The sequence below is a fragment of the Saccopteryx bilineata genome, chromosome 9 (assembly GCF_036850765.1).
Source record: "Saccopteryx bilineata isolate mSacBil1 chromosome 9, mSacBil1_pri_phased_curated, whole genome shotgun sequence".
Classification (NCBI taxonomy): domain Eukaryota; kingdom Metazoa; phylum Chordata; class Mammalia; order Chiroptera; family Emballonuridae; genus Saccopteryx; species Saccopteryx bilineata.
Window position 1 is genome coordinate 25,994,267 of NC_089498.1, and position 18,528 is coordinate 26,012,794.

At 38.8% G+C, this 18,528-nt stretch overlaps 1 protein-coding gene across 1 annotated transcript in view; it reads left to right on the forward strand.

Moving 5' to 3' along the window:
• The window catches only part of CNTNAP4 (contactin associated protein family member 4), a 285,330-nt gene that overhangs the window by 32,338 nt on the left and 234,464 nt on the right, over positions 1 to 18,528 (forward strand). Inside the window, exon 2 of the mRNA XM_066243208.1 lies at positions 14,964 to 15,074. Coding sequence (XP_066099305.1) covers positions 14,964 to 15,074 — 111 coding nt within the window. The remainder of the gene's footprint in view (positions 1 to 14,963; positions 15,075 to 18,528) is intronic.

An 18,528-nucleotide genomic window follows, 5' to 3' on the forward strand; every position in this document is an offset into this window, starting at 1 on the left:
GGGAAGGAGATGAGAAGCATCAATTCTTTGTTGCAGCACCCTAGTTCATTGATTGCTTTCTCATATGTGCCTTGATGGGTGGTTGTACAGCAGAGCGAGTGACCCCTTGCTCAAGTCAGTGACCTTGGGATCAAGCCAGTGACATTGGGCTTCAAGCCAGCAACTTTTGGGCTCGAGCCAGCGGCCATGGGATTATGTCTGTGATCCCACACTCAAACCAGTGACCCCGTGCTCAAGCTATTGACCTTGGGGTTTTGAACCTGGGTCTTCTGCATCCCAGGCTGAAGCTCTATCTACTGCGCCACTGCCTGGTCAGGCTCACAATAGTTTTTAAAAGAGATGAAGGACTTAGAAACATTAAAGTGCATTCTACCATCTTACCCTGAGTTTTGGAGAGAACTGACATGTTTGTTAGCAGGGTTTAGTTCCCTGCAGGTGAGGCCCTCAATTTCTTGCTTGCTGTAAATCCGTGGCTGTTCTCAGCTCCTAGATGCCCCCCTGCATTTCTTGCCATATGGCCCTTTCTACAATGTGGCAGTTTGCTCCTTCAAGGCCAGTGGGAACAATTTCATTCATGCTTCATGTCTTCTCTGACTTTTTTGTGGTTTTGACCTTTCAGGCTTTTTAAAGGGCTCCCCTGATTAGGTCACATGCACCCAGGATAATCTCCCTTTTGAGTAACTAAAAGTCAGCTAAATCAGGGATCTTAATAAATTAACTATATCTACAAAATCCCTTTTGCTGTATAGTGTAACAACCACAGGAGTGGTATTCCATCGTATTCACAGGTTTTGCATGCACTCGAGATGAGGGGGTTCTACAAGGTGTCCACAAGGGGATGGACTTGGGTTGCTCTTAGAATTCTGCCTACTGAGGGGCTCACACACTGGGGTATGGGCCCTGTTATGATGTTACCTATACTTAAGGAGATCAGGGGCAGGAAACCTCCAAGTGTCCTTGAAGCAGTGGCGGTCCTCTTGTGCAGGTGTGGCCTTGTTGGAAAGAAGGTGTTTCCAGAAATCAGAACAGGCATTAGTCTGCTCTCCTGTTGCATTAACTCACACCTCTCAGCTGGCTTTTAACTAAATTGCCAAACACGAGGTGGGAATACTGTACCCCCCCCCCCCCCAGATCAGCAGAGCTTGTCTTTTGCTTGATTACAAAATCAAACACAATAATCTTAGCCAATGAAATGAAAATATCCTCCATCTGATTTCATGTTGTTACTCAGAGAAGCTCATTACTTCTAGTTGGCTAAGTTCCCCACGCCTAATTAGAAATAGCTGTTCATTAAAATAGCTTTATGGAGACTCACCTACTAAAATGTATTTATCTGCAGAAAAATTCCCTATCACCTGAAACATTTCAGCCTTCATCTTTAAATGTCTTATTTTGAGATACAAATAACAACTCTCAAAATAATTTAGTAATAAAATGGAGTACTTGTTCACAAATGTCGAAATATCATTTAATATGACTAGAATAGGCATTGAATTGAGGCTCACCCAATTTTCCCTCCAGGAATCAAAATCTAAACCATGGCAATTTTAGGTTGAAAATACCAGTTAATGGAAATAGCACACATTTAGGAGGTCACTGTTACTGTGACTCCGTGCACACGTGCTTTAGCTGGGCACGGCGTGAATGCTCTGGACCTTCGGACTGCATCCCCAAGGTGTCCACAGGGAGAGGGGGCCCCGTGTTGTTTGAATGCCTTTCCACTTTCCTTATGAGTTGTGGTTGCTCAACTTCCACATCATGTGCCGTCTTAAATTCTGTTTTTCTGGAGTAAATGGAACAACTCTAAAGCCCAAGAGATAGAAAGAAAAATATGGCCTTTTGGAACATTAAACATTATTCCTTAATAGGAAAAGAATTCATCACAAGGACATTTTATTTCCTTTTTTTTAGGTTAATAATTCTGTGCCTGTTTTTTCTTTTCTTTTTTTTTTTTTTTTTTTTTTTTTTTAGGGATGGATAGCAATGTGGTTAGGCATGTTAAATGCTGCCCTCTCTGTTTTTCCTCCTTCTAGAGGGATAATTCTTCTGCTAAGGTTTTGTAAGAGATACCAAGTTCAATTTTATTCAGTTCCAAGTCTTAATTTTTTTAAATTTCTAATAATAAACATTTAAGGTAGCAATGTCAGACACTTACATAGTATTTACTATACTCCAGGTACTAGTACTCTTTATATGTTAATTTATTCCATATTTAGAAAGCCCTGTCTACCTTAGTATGATCATTATTCTCACTTAGAGAGGGGGAAGGCAGTTTAACTAAAGTTCCGAAGATCAATTAGTAATTGGCAGAGGCAAAACTCGAGCCCATGGGGGATGATGCTGACCCTGCAGACGCTTTCATCCCAAACAGAGACTCAGACCGTCTGAGAAGTGCTGTAATAGAAGTCTCTTCAGCTCCAAGTGGGACCCTCCAGGGGTGGCGACTTTTGGGAGATGTAGCATAGTGAGTGGGGAGCTGTGCCTGAGACTTGAAGAGGAAGCGGGTGGTCATAGCGGAGAGGAGGACATGTCTCAACTTTATGCGTTGAAGAAAGGATCGGGATAATCTTTTTTTAAAATTTATTATTTTCATTTATTTTTCCTTTTAGTATATTTATTGGGGTGACATTGTTAGTAAGATTATATGGGTTTCAAGTGTATATTTCCATGATGCATGATCTTCAGATTGCGTTGTGTGCCCACCACTCAAAGTCAGATCATCTTTAGTCACCATATACCTGTATTTGACTGCCTTTCCCCTTGGCTCAGCCCCACCCCCTCCCCTCTGGTAACCACCATACTGTTGTCTGTGTCTGTGCGTTTTTGCTCGTTTTTTCTTCTTTGCTCATTTGTTGCTTTCGGGGAATTAGGATACGGACGTCCACGGGAGGCCATTGCTCTGCCCACCACAGTCACCAGCCTGTAGGTGTAGAATCAAGAAATGAAATTTTCTCATATTCTTTGGCTCAGAATAGCACCCACTATTTTGAGTAAGTCATTGAGTTTAAAAATGGAATCCACATTATGATTACAATTTGACATGTAATTATCCCAATCTTTGGGATAATCTAAGGGATGTTGAGAATGATACAGTCTTGTCTATCTCAAATTATAATCATAATGTGGATTCCATTTTTAACTCAATGACTTACTCAAAACAGTGGGTGCTATTCTGAGCCAAAGAATATGAGAAAAATTTCATTTCTTGATTCTACACCTACAGGCTGGTGACTGTGGTGGGCAGAGCAATGGCCTCCCGTGGACATCCGTATCCTAATCCTTGGAATCTTGAATTCGTCACCGGGCATGGCAAAAGGGACTTTTCAGACGTGATCAGATTAAGGCTTTTGTGATGAGATTATCCTGCATTATGCAGGTGGGCTCAATGAAATCACAGAAATCCTTATATGGTAAAGAGGTCACAGAAGAGTCAGGGAAGGAGATATAAGGGTGGAAGCAGAGATCAGAGGGTCATGTGGCATACAGTCAGCTTCTGGAAGCTGGAAAAAGGAAGGAAATAGATTGTCCACTGGAGCTTCAGCAAGGAATGCTGCCCTGCTGACACGCTGATTTAGGCCAGTGAAAGTAACTTTGGACTTCTGACACCCAGAACTGTCAGGTAACAATAAATTTGTGTTGCTTTAAAAGACTAAGCTTGTAGTAATTTGTTATAGCAGCAATAGCAAACTCATGGAGTAGCCATTCACTCCATCGGCCTCTATTTCTGGGCTGTGGAAAACACAGGTCATCTCCGTAATCACTCAAAAGAGTTTTTAATGAACCTATTAAAAAAGAAGAAAAAAAAAGAAAAGAAAGATTATTTATACTATATATTTACATCTATTTCATTTTAAAGACATATCTCTATTTCCATTTGACTTTAGTTTTTCTATCAGACACTTAAAGTCGATTTAATCTATGTTGTTGGCAGTAGATGGAGGAGGAATCTCATAAATGCTCATGCATGAGCTCAAACCTTAGACATTCCAGAATCCTTGTGCAAGCAAAGGTAGACAGAATTCATTGGATTCATTTGTACATAGTATTTTCTATGTCTTTCATCCTTTTTCTTGCTTAACTGTGTGTTGGTATGTGTTTAGATCATATGGCATAGACCTCATGTTTGATAGACATCATTTGAATTTGCATTTATTGTTTTCTGTGACTATCAGTTTTTAACCTTACAACAGAGTTTTCTTTAGACTGTGCTTCATCTTTATTAATTCAAAGCATACTTTATCTTACCCAGCTTACATCCTTATTAATGTGCTACACCTCTCCCCACTTCCATTCCACAAGTGTCCTAATTTTGTGAGACTACACTTTATATCAGTGTTAAACATCTTACATTCTACAATCTATTATTTGAATTATTGAGTTTTATAACTAAAGTTTTTTCAAGTTCTTTTAAATCAAAAATCTGTTCTGAAATGTAGAGTTGGTCATAAAATATCTCCTATTCAACATATATGTACAACTCTTAAATCTATTCATGATGATGCCACATGTGGCCATTTGATCTGTCAGTAATGGTCAGTGATGTGTGCAGATTCAGAGAGCTGTGATACTCTTCTTACTTTGTAATTCTCTCTCCTACCCCTTCACCTTTGGTTGATTTTATTTGGTGAATTTGTAGGTCTTCTTGTCCTAATATCTGGACTTTCAATAGTTGCTGTTAAACCTCTAAAATCAATCAGCCTCTGGCTGTGCTGTCATTAAAAGTTAACCGCCTTCCCATTAATCCATTAATTGTGAAGATTAATTGGGAAAGCTATTCAAACTTGGGACACATAAGCCAGTGTTTGCCTCCAAGTGAAAGCTTATCCCTTCAACAGCACAGAATCTTAACAATTATATGTGTAATTCACCCATGTCTTACACAGGAGCAAATGAATAGAAACTTACAGGCTGCTGCCAAAAATGAATTACTCGACAACGAGAAAAGCACCCCTGCCTTTTAGCTCAGCTCCAGAACAACATACTGATAAATATTTACTTGTTTTAAGATGCAGCAATATGTTATTTTTTAGATTTAAGCCTCTGATTGCCAGAGTTAGACGCTCATGTTTGTCTTAATATATCTAAAGCTAGTATCCTCGAGTGAATGTTAATTTTCATGTCAAACTCAAATCAGTACTCAAAGAAGGTAAAGAATTAGCAGTAGTCTACACTCAGTGGTATTTGAGTTAAAATGTTACTTTATATAATGATGAGAGATAAAATCAAGAAAGGCCCATATTTTGTCACCTGCTCTTATGAAAAGTTATACTCTATTCAAGCCAAGCTGTGTCATCACTAGTCCTTAAATTTTATTTTTTGTTCTTCCTTACCAGAATGTCACTGTGAAGTAGCTGCCTCCACACACTGCTAGCAGACATAGCTTCAATAGAAGAAAGGGGTGGGACACCATAACCATTTATTTTTATTTTTAATTAATTAATTAATTAATTTTTCTGAAGTTAGAAGTGGGGAGGCAGTCAGATTCCCACATGCTCCTGACTGGGATCCACCCAGCATGCCCACCAGGGGGCGATGCTCAGCCCATCTTGGGCATTGCTCTGCTGCAATCTGAGCCATTCTAGCGCCTGAGGTGGAGGCCATGGAGCCGTCCTCAGCGCCACTGGAGCCTTGGCTGCGGGAGGGGAAGAGAGAGATAGAGAGAAAGGGTGGAGAAGCAGATGGGCATTTCTCCTATGTGCCCTGGCCTGAAATCGAACCCAGGACTTCCACATGCCGGGCTGATGCTCTACCACTGAGCCAACTGGCCAGGGCCTATTTTTAATTTTTTAAAATTGATTTTACAGATGGAGAGAAGAAGAAGGGAGAGAGAGAAACATTGATTTGTTGTTCTACTTACTTATGCATTCATTGGTTGATTCCTGTATGTGCCCTGACTAGGGATTGAACCCTAACCTTGGTGTATCAGGGACAGTGCTCTAACCTGCTGAGCTATCTGGCCAGCACCATAACCATTTTTTTTTTATCTTTAAAAAGCTCCATGAAACAGTATGAAAAGCAAAAAGACATTTGTGAAAGGAGCACTGGCTAGAAATTAGTTTGCAGGTCTTTTATAGTGATTGCTAAACTACACTGCACTGCCAAGTAAGTCTGAATAACCAGAAATGGGGCAAGTTTCAGATCATCCCCACGTGATTCTCCTGTCTAGCTAGGATGATTACTGAAAGTGCACCTGCCACAGAAGTGACAATCTGGAGCTGACCTATAGATTTTTTTTTTAAATCAGGAGGAGGATGCTGCTTTTCAAACATACTTGGGTCTTTTGTACTTACTTAGGATGGACTTTCTTTGGTGTGCTGAATTGATGCCTGGGGTGGTTACAATTGTGAGGAGGAAGCTACAGAGTTGGAAAGAGCTCATTAGCATAGTAAAAATGAGGACCATCTAAATGTGAACAAGCAAAAGCAATTTAGAGTTCACTATAGCAAAGGATTCAGCCACTATCAATTGTGTTTGGCGGAAACTCAAAGGTAGGCAAGGGACCAAAGCAAACTTTATAGTGGAAAAAAAGGGGAAGGCTTCTTCCCCTTTTTCTTGTATGCCCTGATTGGAGGTTGTAGACAGAGGGAAGCTGCAGGCAGGCTAACCAGAAGCAGGGCATCCTAAATCATTAATTAGGTGTGCAAATTTGGTTCCCTCTGATCTGGAAGTTTCTATTAGATACATAGTTGAAAGTAGGGGTACAAATTAGGGAAGCTCTTAAGTTATTAACCAAGTCCTGGCTGTTCTGAGCCAGTTGCTACAGAGGTTATTGTCTGACTCCTGCGGCCGGCTGCTAGATATAGTAGGTTGGCTTTCTGAGCTGGTAGTTGCTGTTATGAGCCAGAGTTCTATTTTTGTATGTAGCCTGGCCGTTGTCCATTTGTATATTCAATCTCTCATTGGGCAGGAATCAGAGGTACATCAAGGACAGGATCTTGTCTCCTGCCTGGGTCGGGAGATGGGACTTCTGGAATCCTGAAACAACTAGACCTGCATAATTTGTAGAAATAACTCAGACTGCCTGACCTGTGGTGGCGCAGTGGATAAAGTGTTGACCTAGAACGCTGGGGTTGCCGGTTTGAAACCCTGGGTTTGCCTGGTCAAGGCACAAACGGGAAGCAACTACTATAAGTTGATGCTTCCCATTCCCTCCTGCTCTATCTAAAAATCAATAAATAAAATAAAAAAAAATAACTCAGACTGGGTATATGGTTAAAGAATAATTCCACATTTTCTTAGTTGTTGATTCCAATTTCAACTGGAGGACAATTTCAATAATATAGATTGGAATAAAATATTTTGTTTAAGAAAATAATTTATTTTTAAGGGAGAGAGTGAGAGAGACAGGAAGGGAGAGAGATGAGATGCATCAACTTGTAGTTATGTGACTTTTATTTGTTCATTGATTGCTTCTCATCCATGCCTTGACCTGGGGTGGAGTGGAGGGCTCAAGCCAAACCAATGAATGACTCTTTCGTCAAGCTTGGGCTTCAAGCCATCAACCTTTGGGTTTCAAGCCACCAACCTGTGGGCTCAAGCCAGCAACCAGCAACCATGAGATCACGTTAGTGATCTTGCACTAAAGCTGGATGAGCCTGCGTTCAAGCCAGTAACCTCGGGCTTTAAACCTGGGACTTGATGCTCTATCCACTGTGCCACGACCAATCAAGCAAGAAAATAGATTTCTTGAAAGGAAGGTCATTCCTTAATCTTGAATCTGCCATTGAGATATTTGAACTACGTCTAGATAAACTTTGTTTTCTCAGTAGACTGATATTCTAACATTTCCAAAGTTCCCTGTCAATCAATGGTCCACCCCTGCCCCTAGTGTATGGAATTTTTAAAGATTTTAAGCATATTTGTTATGTAGCCTATCCTATCTGATCCTTCAATAAATACTTCTGTGGAAACATGACTCATTATTAGGCAGGCAGCTGATTTTGGTAGGTCTTCCAAAAAACAGAGGTTGTGTTTACTCACATTGGCCTTTAAGCTGAAAGCTACTGAAAATCAGACGCCGCCCCCTCCCCTTTTTGTCAAGTGTATTTTAGATGCTAGTACTTGCTTTAACAATGTACTGGCTCGGAACAGGAGCTCTGCGCCTTTGGGTAAATCATTTAACCGTTGTGTTCCTTTCTCTTTGATTGTCCAACGGAGTTAATAGTATCAACCGGTATAGAGTATTTGTCAGGATCAAATGAGTTAATACACTGTAGAGCACTGAGAACATAAGCAGCCAATAATATATACCCATTATCTTAGTACAGGTAATATTACACAGAGATTAAGAAAATTGAATTACTTTTATTAAAAACTGAACAGCTTTTACTTACTTGAAAATTACACATTAAAGCCCTTTGTAAAATAAAATTAAATTGCTTTTGATCGAGCTATATTAAGATGCTTTCAATATAGCTTGCATCTTTATTTATAAAGGCTATTGAAATTTTTCATATACACAATTTGCCACGGATCTAATTTATCATTGTCTTTTTAATGACAATGGTTTTTCTCTTACCTGAAGAGTAAATGGTGTTTTCTGAGATATTGACCTGAAAGCTGTAAGAGGTGTGTGTGTGTGTATGTGTAAATGTCTCAGCACAAATTAGGTAACTTTTCCCCCTAAGAATATAAATATTCTAACAGAATTCAATGAAGCTCTCTCCAAATGTAATCAATGTATAGAATATTTTTTTTAACGAAAAAGACCAAAAGCCATGTTTTCACATTGTATATCAAGGTTAATGTGGAAATTCTAATGTCACTATGAAAAAAATGAATAGGAAGTAATAGGATTTTGGAAAAGCATATAGTTAAGAGTGATGTTCATTTCTTCCTCTAATAGAAAAAACACTGATTAACCAAGTATTTCCTGATACCATTTTGAATTGTGCAAACCTTCTCCCTTGATGGCTGTATTTTTAAATTTCACTAGTGATGGAGTCTTCATGCTCTCTTGAGCTCCTTTTACCCAGTCTGTGCTACCCCCGCCCCAGAGCAAATTCCTTTTCTATTAAGGCTTATTCCTTTTCTATTAAGCTGCACCTGGCTGCTCTGAGTTGGGTGAGGCAGAGAGGGGCACCGAGGCCCAGCATGCAGTGCGGCAGTGGAAGCCGGCGGAGACGACCTGGCACCCCTTCTTCCCTTCTCCTGGGAACACCAGGCGGCTGGGCCCTCTTGCCGGGAGGTAGCCAGCCCTGCCCTTCCCACGTGGAGGTGACGGGGGTACAGTAAGCAATATTTGTAACCAGGAAGCCCTCAATCTCCCAAAGGCCCATCCTAAAAGTTGGAGAGGGCTGTAAAGAATTTCCATCTTGCTCCTGCAGTTTAGAAACCTTCCTCCATGCATGTTTTCATGCAAGCAGAGGGGAGCTGGGAGCTAGGGCGTCGATGCTTCCAGAGCACCAGCCAGAGGTAACAACCTGAGCTGGTGGCACATGTGCGCCCGCGCCCGCACCACACATAGGCGGGCAGCAGGAGAGAGGTGAGCAGGCTGCTGCCCAGAGAGAGAGAGCTGGGGTGCGGGGAAATCATTGCCCGAGTGCCCCGCTGTTCAGGGGAGCGGAGGGGCTGCAGAGGGAGAGGGAGAGAATACAATCCCCCACTCAGCACTGGGTCCCCGTTGTTCCCTTTCTTGGCAGCTGCTATAGTGGGCAGTTTTAGAGACTTACAGGGGTGGGTGCAAAGGTGGCAGTTATTGTACATTATATATTTGTACATCTAAATTACAGGTATATGGAATGCTGTATAGCAGTTGTGTATATAATACATATCTATATAGTATATGTAGTACTATTCTATATACAATATATGTATGTATATACTATTATGTAATATTAGTATATAATGTAACAATTACTATATTATATATAATATATGGTATGTTTGCATATGTGCATTTATGTAATGTAAATATAAATATTAACACAAATACATATGTACAATATGTGTCCAAGTATATGATATATAGGTATATTTTACATCTGTATGTGAAATACATTCATATTATATGTAAACATATAACCAAATATATTATTATTAACACATTTATATGTAATGTGTATACATATATAAATATGCTCATATGTATTTATATAAGGATAACATAAGTGTATGCCATCACACTTATGATTTGATGTCCAGCAGCATTTGTACAGGGTCAGTTTATACACATTATATCGATATATGTACATATATGCATTTAAACATACACATACATATGTATATTTCAATATATGTATATGCAAGTATATATGCATTATTATATATACTTTTAATACAGATACAATATTCTACTTAGACATATATATAATATAATACATGTATATTATTTTCTGTAATATACACATATTACACATATGTACATATCTGTCCCTGGTGAAAGGACAATGAGTTGGTATAGTACTTAATTAAAATACAATACAATTATGTTTTGAATTGAAATAGTATGTTATTTGATTTGAAAAGCTCCTTACTTAAATGCCTATGTATGTATGCACTCTGAATAATGATCAGATGCACTCTGAAAAGCTGTAAATGAGAGGTAATAATTGCTGAAATTTGAGAGGAAGCTGAGGGTTTCAGCTGAGAGATTAGTTCAGAAGACTATTCACTGGACTGTTTGATCTGGAGTGTAGAATAGGGTTTCTCAGCAGTCGCACCCCTGACCTTTGTTGTGGAGTGCTGCTCGAGCACTGCCAGATGTCTGCAGCATCCCTGCCATCCACCCTCTAGATACCAGTAGTCCTTCCAAGTTGTCATGATAAAAGTATCTCCAGAAACTGCTCAGTGTCCCCTGGGGGGCAAAATTCTCCCCCAGTTGTGGTTCTCAGCTTTGCATGACCAGAACTGCATTTTACTGCGTGTACTGGTGCAGCCGGAGAAAACTGATCTTCTGGAATTAAATTCACCAGAGACTGGCACTTTAGAATTTCATTTCATTAATGTCTAGAGGGAAATATTCCTTTTACTCACTCCAGACTCATTATTCCTGTCTGACACCCCACTCCCTGTGTCAAGACTATTGAAGATCAAATTGGTAATAAACAAATAGCTTGACAAACCTGGAATGGGAGCTCACAACTTCTTGAGACAGATTTTATGTGGTGTCTGATGAAATTCTTTTAATCCAAACCTAAATAAATAATTATTGTGGTCATGGTGTTCTTATGTACTGAATTTTAGTCCTCAGTACAATTTGTAAATATCATGGTCCCACGACAATGAGATAAGCAAATTAATTAAACTCTATGTCTCGGTTACCTCGTCTGTATCATAAAAATAATATTAGTACCTCAAAAAGGAGTAGTGATGATACTATGTGTGAAATGGTGGTTCATAGCACAGGGCACTCACTGAACATGTACTAGTATGCTAGTTATTATTTAAGTTTTATATAAGAATAATTTTAGAATATTTTGTTACTAAATAAACACAAAACAAATTGTGTATATGCTCATGACGAAGAAGAATAATGCCATTCACATCACTCAGGCCAACACCTACAGCTTTACCAAATATCGGGAGCCCCATGTCAGCCCCCATCTCCCATGTCACATGTCCATATCCTCACAACTAGAATAAGGACCCTTTCTCATTTTAATCCCATTGTTGTTTTAGCTAAATATAGAACAGTATTGATCCTTAGTTTATAGTGGCAAACAAATGAGCAATAAATATATGCCTTCCAAAGCAATTGATTGCACTAGATTCATCTTATGTCTAAAACTTATATCTGAATCTGCATAATTGATTGTGTTTTGCAGCTAAATAGCTTTTTTATTTTTTATTTTTTAGTGAGAGAAGGGGAGGCAGAAAGACAGACTCCTGCACGTGCCCTGACTGGGATCTGCCCGGCAAGCCCTTTAGGGTGCGATGCTCTGCCCATCTGGGGCCATTGCTCCATTGCAACTGGAGCCGTTTTTTATCACCTGAGTTGGAGGCCATAGAGCCATCCTCAGCACCTGGGGCCAACTCACTCGAGCCAATTGAACCATGGCTGCAGGAGGGGAAGAGAGAGAAAGAGAAAGGTATCTAAGTTGGTGTTAAGAGTTAGCTAAAGAATTTAAGGGGTGAAGGAAGAAAAAGTGAACTTTAAATGAAAATGAAGTGATCTTAAAAACAACAAAATGCTATCTTAGGCAAATTCTTATGAAAGGCATTCTAATGTTAAGTTGGTAAATTTTTACTTATCACTTAAGAGTTTTGACACAATGCAATATACAGATGATGTATTATAGAATTGTGCACCTGAAACCTATATAATTTTATTAACCAATATCATCCCAGTACAGTCAATAAAAATTGAAAAAAAAAGAAAAGAAGAAAAATGTTTTAGCTTTAAAGAGAAACACATATTTCAAATAGCAAGACTGCAGAAAAATATTGTAATTTGAATATTTAAGCAGTAAAACTGCTAGTGATTGTTTAAAAACTATGTTCAATCAAAATAAACTTCATAAAATTTCAGAATAATCTAGATAATTTTAGGTTAATTTAAGTTAAATCTCTTATAATTAATTAGAAGTTGGGACAATAACCCTGCATGATTTTTAATTACCAATATGTGTTCCATCCTAAACATGAGAGAAATATTTTTCTGATCAGAGCAAAGATGGCAACAACTTAATAATTGTATAAAATAAAACTCAAATACCTTTTGTAGAATGAAGAATCAGTGGAATATTGTTTGACCAAGTGGTGGTGCAGTGGATAGAACGTTAGCCTGGGACTCTGAGAACACAGGTTTGAAACCCTGAGATCACCAGCTTGGGCCCTAAGGGTGCTGGCTTGGAGCCCAGGGTCGCTGGCTTGAGCCCAAGGTGGCTGACTTGAGCAAGGGGTAAGTGGCTCGGCTGGAGCACCTTGGTCAAGGCATACATGAGAAAGCAATCAATGAACAACTAAGGGGCTGCAACTATGAGTTGATGCTTCTCATCTCTCTGTTTGTCCCTGTCTGTCCCTCCTCCAAAAGGAAGAGCAGAATAAAATAAGCATGTATGGATATCATGATCAACATGAGACTATTATACTTTCCCTCTTTTTGTGCCTTATTTTAAAATTTTATATGTATACACATAAAAGGATAGATAATAGACATGTATATACCTTCCTATATATTCTTATATACATGTTAATATATACATATATTGCCTTCTTCCAGAATTAATCATTATCCTAAATTTTATACTTTATTTTTAAAATTAATTAAAAATATTTATTGAATTTATTAGGTTGACGTTGGTTAATAAAATTATATAGATTTCATGTGTACAATTCTGTAATATATTATCTTTATTTTGTATTGTCTGTTTACCACCCCAAGTCATCTTAGTAGTTTTTTAAGTTACATATGGCCCCCCAAAACATGTTAACTTTGTTTTTAAGAATCTCAAAACTATGAAACATGTTATATAGTCTTCTATAATTGATTTTTTCCCCTTGAAAATTTTCTTTCTAGGATCCAGCCTTGCCCTGGCCAGTTGGCTCAGTGGTAGAGCATCGGCCTGGTGTGCGGAAGTCCCGGGTTCGATTCCCGGCCGGGGCACACAGGAGAAGCGCCCATCTGCTTCTCCATCCCTCCCCCTCTCCTTCCTCTCTGTTTTTCTCTTCCCCTCCCGCAGATGAGGCTCCATTGGAGCAAAGATGGCCCGGGTGCTGGGGATGGCTCCATGGCCTCTGCCCCAGGCACTAGACTGGCTCTGGTGGCACAGAGCATCGCCCCCTGGTGGGCGTGCCGGGTGGATCCCGGTCAGGTGCATGCAAGTCTGACTGCCTCCCCGTTTCTAGCTTCAGAAAAATGCCAAAAAAAAAAAAAAAAGATCCAGCCTTTTTGTTTGTTTGTTTTTAGTGTATTGGTACAGTTCCATTTTACTGTTGTATGTTATTGTATTATGAAAAGTACTACAGTTTAGTGTTCTGTTCTTTGGTATTTGGAGGTTTGGAATGTTAATGATTTTTTGCTATAAGCAGTGTTGCTAGAAATTGTACATGCTTCCTGCTGTACAAGTGCAAGAGTTTCTCTAGGTCAGTGCTTCCCAACCATTTTCTTTTCATGGAATACAAAAAATACTAGCATTTGTATTGCATCCTTGAGTAAGAAGTCAAAGTGCCTTGAGAACAGTGATTCATCATCTTTCCAGGAGGACATGTCAGTGGAGTTGGTGGAATGTGGGGTATGGAAGGTTCAAATGGACAAAATTGTTTTTGAAAAGTAGTTGCTCAAATTTGCTATTCCACTAGCAGTGCATAGGAACTTTTCTTGACCCACATTGTCTAGATGATCTGGTGTAGACTTCTGAAATCCTGATAATTCACCTATCTATAAAATAGTATCTAATTGTAGTCCTAGTTTACATTTCTTTTTGTTGATGAGTTTCAACATCTATTTATATTGGTTCTGTTTGGTGATCTCTCCGGTCTTAGCTTGTACCATTGTTTTCTGATGAATTTTCTAACCAATTTAAAGGTAGTTTTTGTTTTTCTTCATTTTATTTTGGTTTCCTTAATTTCAAATACAAATTGTATACTTTTTTGTAAATATTTTCTATGTGTTGATACATTTCTTTTCCCTTTATGTAACCTTTGTTCACCATAAGTTTTTCCTTTTCATAAAGTTAAATTTGTAAATCTTTCCTTATATGTTTATTTATAAATTAGGTATACTGATTAAGTATTTTTGTTTCTTGTTTAAGTAAAACTTTTCTACTTGAAGATATATTATTTTGTTATTTCTCTGAAATTTACCTTCTCCTTTTTTCATATTCTCTTGTTGAATTTTCTTCTTCTTCTTCTTCTTCTTTTTTTTTTTACTGAACATAACAGACCAATAGGACAAGAATGCATATAAACAGTGGCATATTGTTAGTGATTCTAATTTTTTGTATTTTGTTTCTTCTTTTATGTGTTGAAGCCAAGGAAACCATCAGCACTACTAATGTGAATGGTCTTTTTCCTCTTGGCAGATGACTGTGATGAGCCCCTGGTGCCTGCCTTGTCTCAGGGGTCATTCAGCAGTTCATCTGTGCTCTCGACCAGCCATGGCCCTGGATTTGCAAGGCTAAATCGAAGAGATGGTGAGTCCGTTTTTTTCCCCTCTCTGACCGGTTCATGATGAATCTCATTAATTTCCCATTCTCTTTTAATAAGATCATTATAAGTAATATATCATAATTGGAAGTAAGTTTCTAAATAAGCAAAAGGTGGAAACTCACGGTAGGTACATGATGTGTAGGATTGGTTCTGGAATGGCAGAGAAATGCGTCCCCCTTTTAAAATCCTGCAGGATCATCTCAGCACCTAAAGAACTGAATTCCTTCAATCTGGCAAGCTTTTTTTATGTATCCTATAAAACAAACTTTTCTACAATAATACAGATGGTCCCTGAACTTGCAATGGTTCGACTTAGGGTTTTTCAGCTTTACGGTGTGCAAAAGCAATATGCATTGGTCATTTCCTGGGCTAGTGATTTATGGTACCACACTTTCTTGTGATGCTGGGCAGCGGCAGCGAGCTGTAGCTCCCAGTCGGGCACGTGATCACAAGGTTAACAACCGATGTTCCTCTACAGTGCTCTGTGTTGCCAGTGTTTGTTGGCTGTTGTGTTCTGCGCATGTTTAGGGTAGGCTAGGCTAAGTTATGGTGTTCAGTAGGATTAAATGCACTTCTGACTTATGATATTTTCAACTCACTGTGGGTTTAGTGGGAGGTAACCCTATTGTAAGTCAAGGAACATCTGTATACAACCATTGTGTATACAGTAGCCATGAAATTTTCATTGGCCCTCTGTTTCAAGATAAGTACGGAAGTTTGCAAGAAGTAATTTTAAAAGTTGCTAGTTATTTAAAAATAGTAAGTTCTCAGCATGTTTCATTCTCAATATGGATGACGTGATTTGCTCTCCTGTTGGGGAATGGGAACTTAATCGGCTTTCGTGCTCCCTTAAGAATACTCAGTTCATATTGTTGACTCTTAGGTTGTGTTTGATTGCTTCAAAATGTTTAAAGGAATGTGCAGATAATTAAATGGCAGCTTGCTGTAGGAATAAGAGAGAATTTCAAAACTCTGTGCACTTATGGACAGAATATTATTGTGATTCTTTTTCATAATGCGCTGCGGCAGAAACCATCTGTGCATGTACTCTGTGGCAATACTTACACAGAAAGCATTTTTAACATCTATAAAGCAGTAGACACTGACATCATATATTATTAAAATGGTGATTCGCTCATTTATTATCCCCTTCTAGCGTGCCATATGCCAGCCAGTACTTCTGATTTTCCTTCATGTTATCTTTTATTCTGTTTAATGTTTGAGTACAATGAACATTGGCCATAACAAATAGATCATGTGTGCATGTGTGTGCATGTCTGTGTTTTGAAATCTGGTACACATTTTAAGCATCCAGCAATTTAGCATGAGTTTAAATTTACTTAAAATTTTATCTCAAATATTATTTGAGACAATTACTTATGAATGTTTCTTTTTTATTGTGTATAATTGACATCACTTATGTTTCTGAGTGTGAGAGTATCAATGCAAAGTACTATTGCTGAGATCCTTGTATCAAACCGGGAATTTGGGAGGCCTTGAATATAGTTGTATCAATAATGCTCCTCTGTTATTTGTATTAGCCTTGTAGTGAGAGTTATTGCTCACACTGGACTGTCTCTCCCTATTTGCAGTTCAGAATCCCCTACTGACCACAGGCAAGTGGACTCTCCTAACCCCTCTGAGGATGAGTCCTGATCCTGTGCCCAGGGTCTTCCAGTAGGAATGCCGCTGTCACAGCACTGCTCTTAGAATGAGGTCCATCTTGTCCTCCTTTTCAAAGTAAAGAGGAGTTTAACATTTGCCACCACTTCATTTGACTCATAAAAACTTTCATAGGATTTGGCCCTTGGAAAGAGATGCAAAATTTAATTTAACTATTTGTTTCATTTGTTGAGGTTCAATAAATCACAAAAAGTATATGTAAGTTATTAATTGGAGAACATTATTTTTTCAATAATTCACATACTGATCAGAAACCTCCATCCCTGGGCCTCATTTTCATTCTTAATTCGTTTCTGTGGCTCTTGGTGAAACAATATCAAACTTCATGAATCTCATTTGCATGTTAATGAAACAGAAACAAAACAGGATCATTTTAATTATCTTTTGCTGGTTGTCAACCTACTTGATTACATTTTTCTTTTTCATTTAGTTTTTCTTTTTTTTCCTCTTAATTACATGAAGTGTACACAAAGGAATGTCAGATTTTGAGTGATTCATTAAAGGCTATATAATATTTCTAGTATGGTAACATTCCTTCTGGTATTTAGATCAGACTCTGGAAGGGTGTTGAGCCAAGTCAGCAGGTCCTGTATAAGTAAACTAAATCAGCAAGTAAAGGCGCCAGTGACCTAAGAAACAGGTAGAGTGACCTCTTTGTTGTAAATCTGAAAAACAGGGCCAAAGATTGACAGGCCAGAAGTGAGAAATCAGGTTCAACAACCCCCTGCTTTCCATCTGTGAGCTAAGAACTGTGACAATGACTAGACCCTCTAATGGGGGAAGGAGATCAGGAAGAGGATTAATGCTTCCATTTCTGCCAGCAAGCAAGAAGAAAAATTAATCTTTTTTTGAGGTACACTAATTAAAATTTTTTATTAGCGTGTCATTGTGGGTTGAGTTGTGTCCTCCAAAGAGTACATTCAAATCCTAACCTTGATGCCTATGAATGGGATCTTATTTAGACCTATGTTCTTTGCAGATATAAATTAAGATAAGATGATATTGGATTAGAATGGGCTCCAAAGCAGGTCTTCTCAGGAGGATGAGATTTGGAGACACAGAGAGACAGAAAAGACAGATGGAAGGCTGGGTGAAGACAGAAGCAGAAATGGGAACGATGTAGCCACAAACCAAGGAAAGTCCTGTACTGCCGGCAACCACCAGAGGCAAGAAGAGGCAAGGACGGGTTCTTCTCTAAAGCCTACTGAGGGCACGAACCTGCCAACACCTCCATTTTGGATTTCTGGTATCCAAAACTGGAAGAGAAAAAATTCTATTCTTTTAAGCTGCCCAGTTAGTGATACTTCATCACAGCAGCCCTGGGACACCAGTGCAAGTGCCACTGAGAAATAACCTCTTTTCCTGCTGCCTTTGCACTGGGAAGACGCATCTCAATTTGAACCTGGCAGATTTCCTAGCTCAGAGAAGTATAATCCTACTGTAAACACGCAAACAAAAAGCAATCACTGCTAATCCTGGCTATACACAGGAATTAAATCTCCCACTGCCTTTATATAATATTTCCACTGTTGCAATTTTGGTGTTGTTTGAATTATTATGGGCATCTTAAATTTTTACTATTGTTGATATGGAGTTCAAACAGGATCTAGTGCACCATTTGATAGTCCCAGTGATCTTGGGACAGAATTTAAAGAAGCCATATATGTAGCACTGTTCTGTGGTTGCAGTGTAATCCCAGTGCAAATTTTTATTCCTATGTCCTTGGAAAGCTTGGAAATGGGATATTGCAAAGTA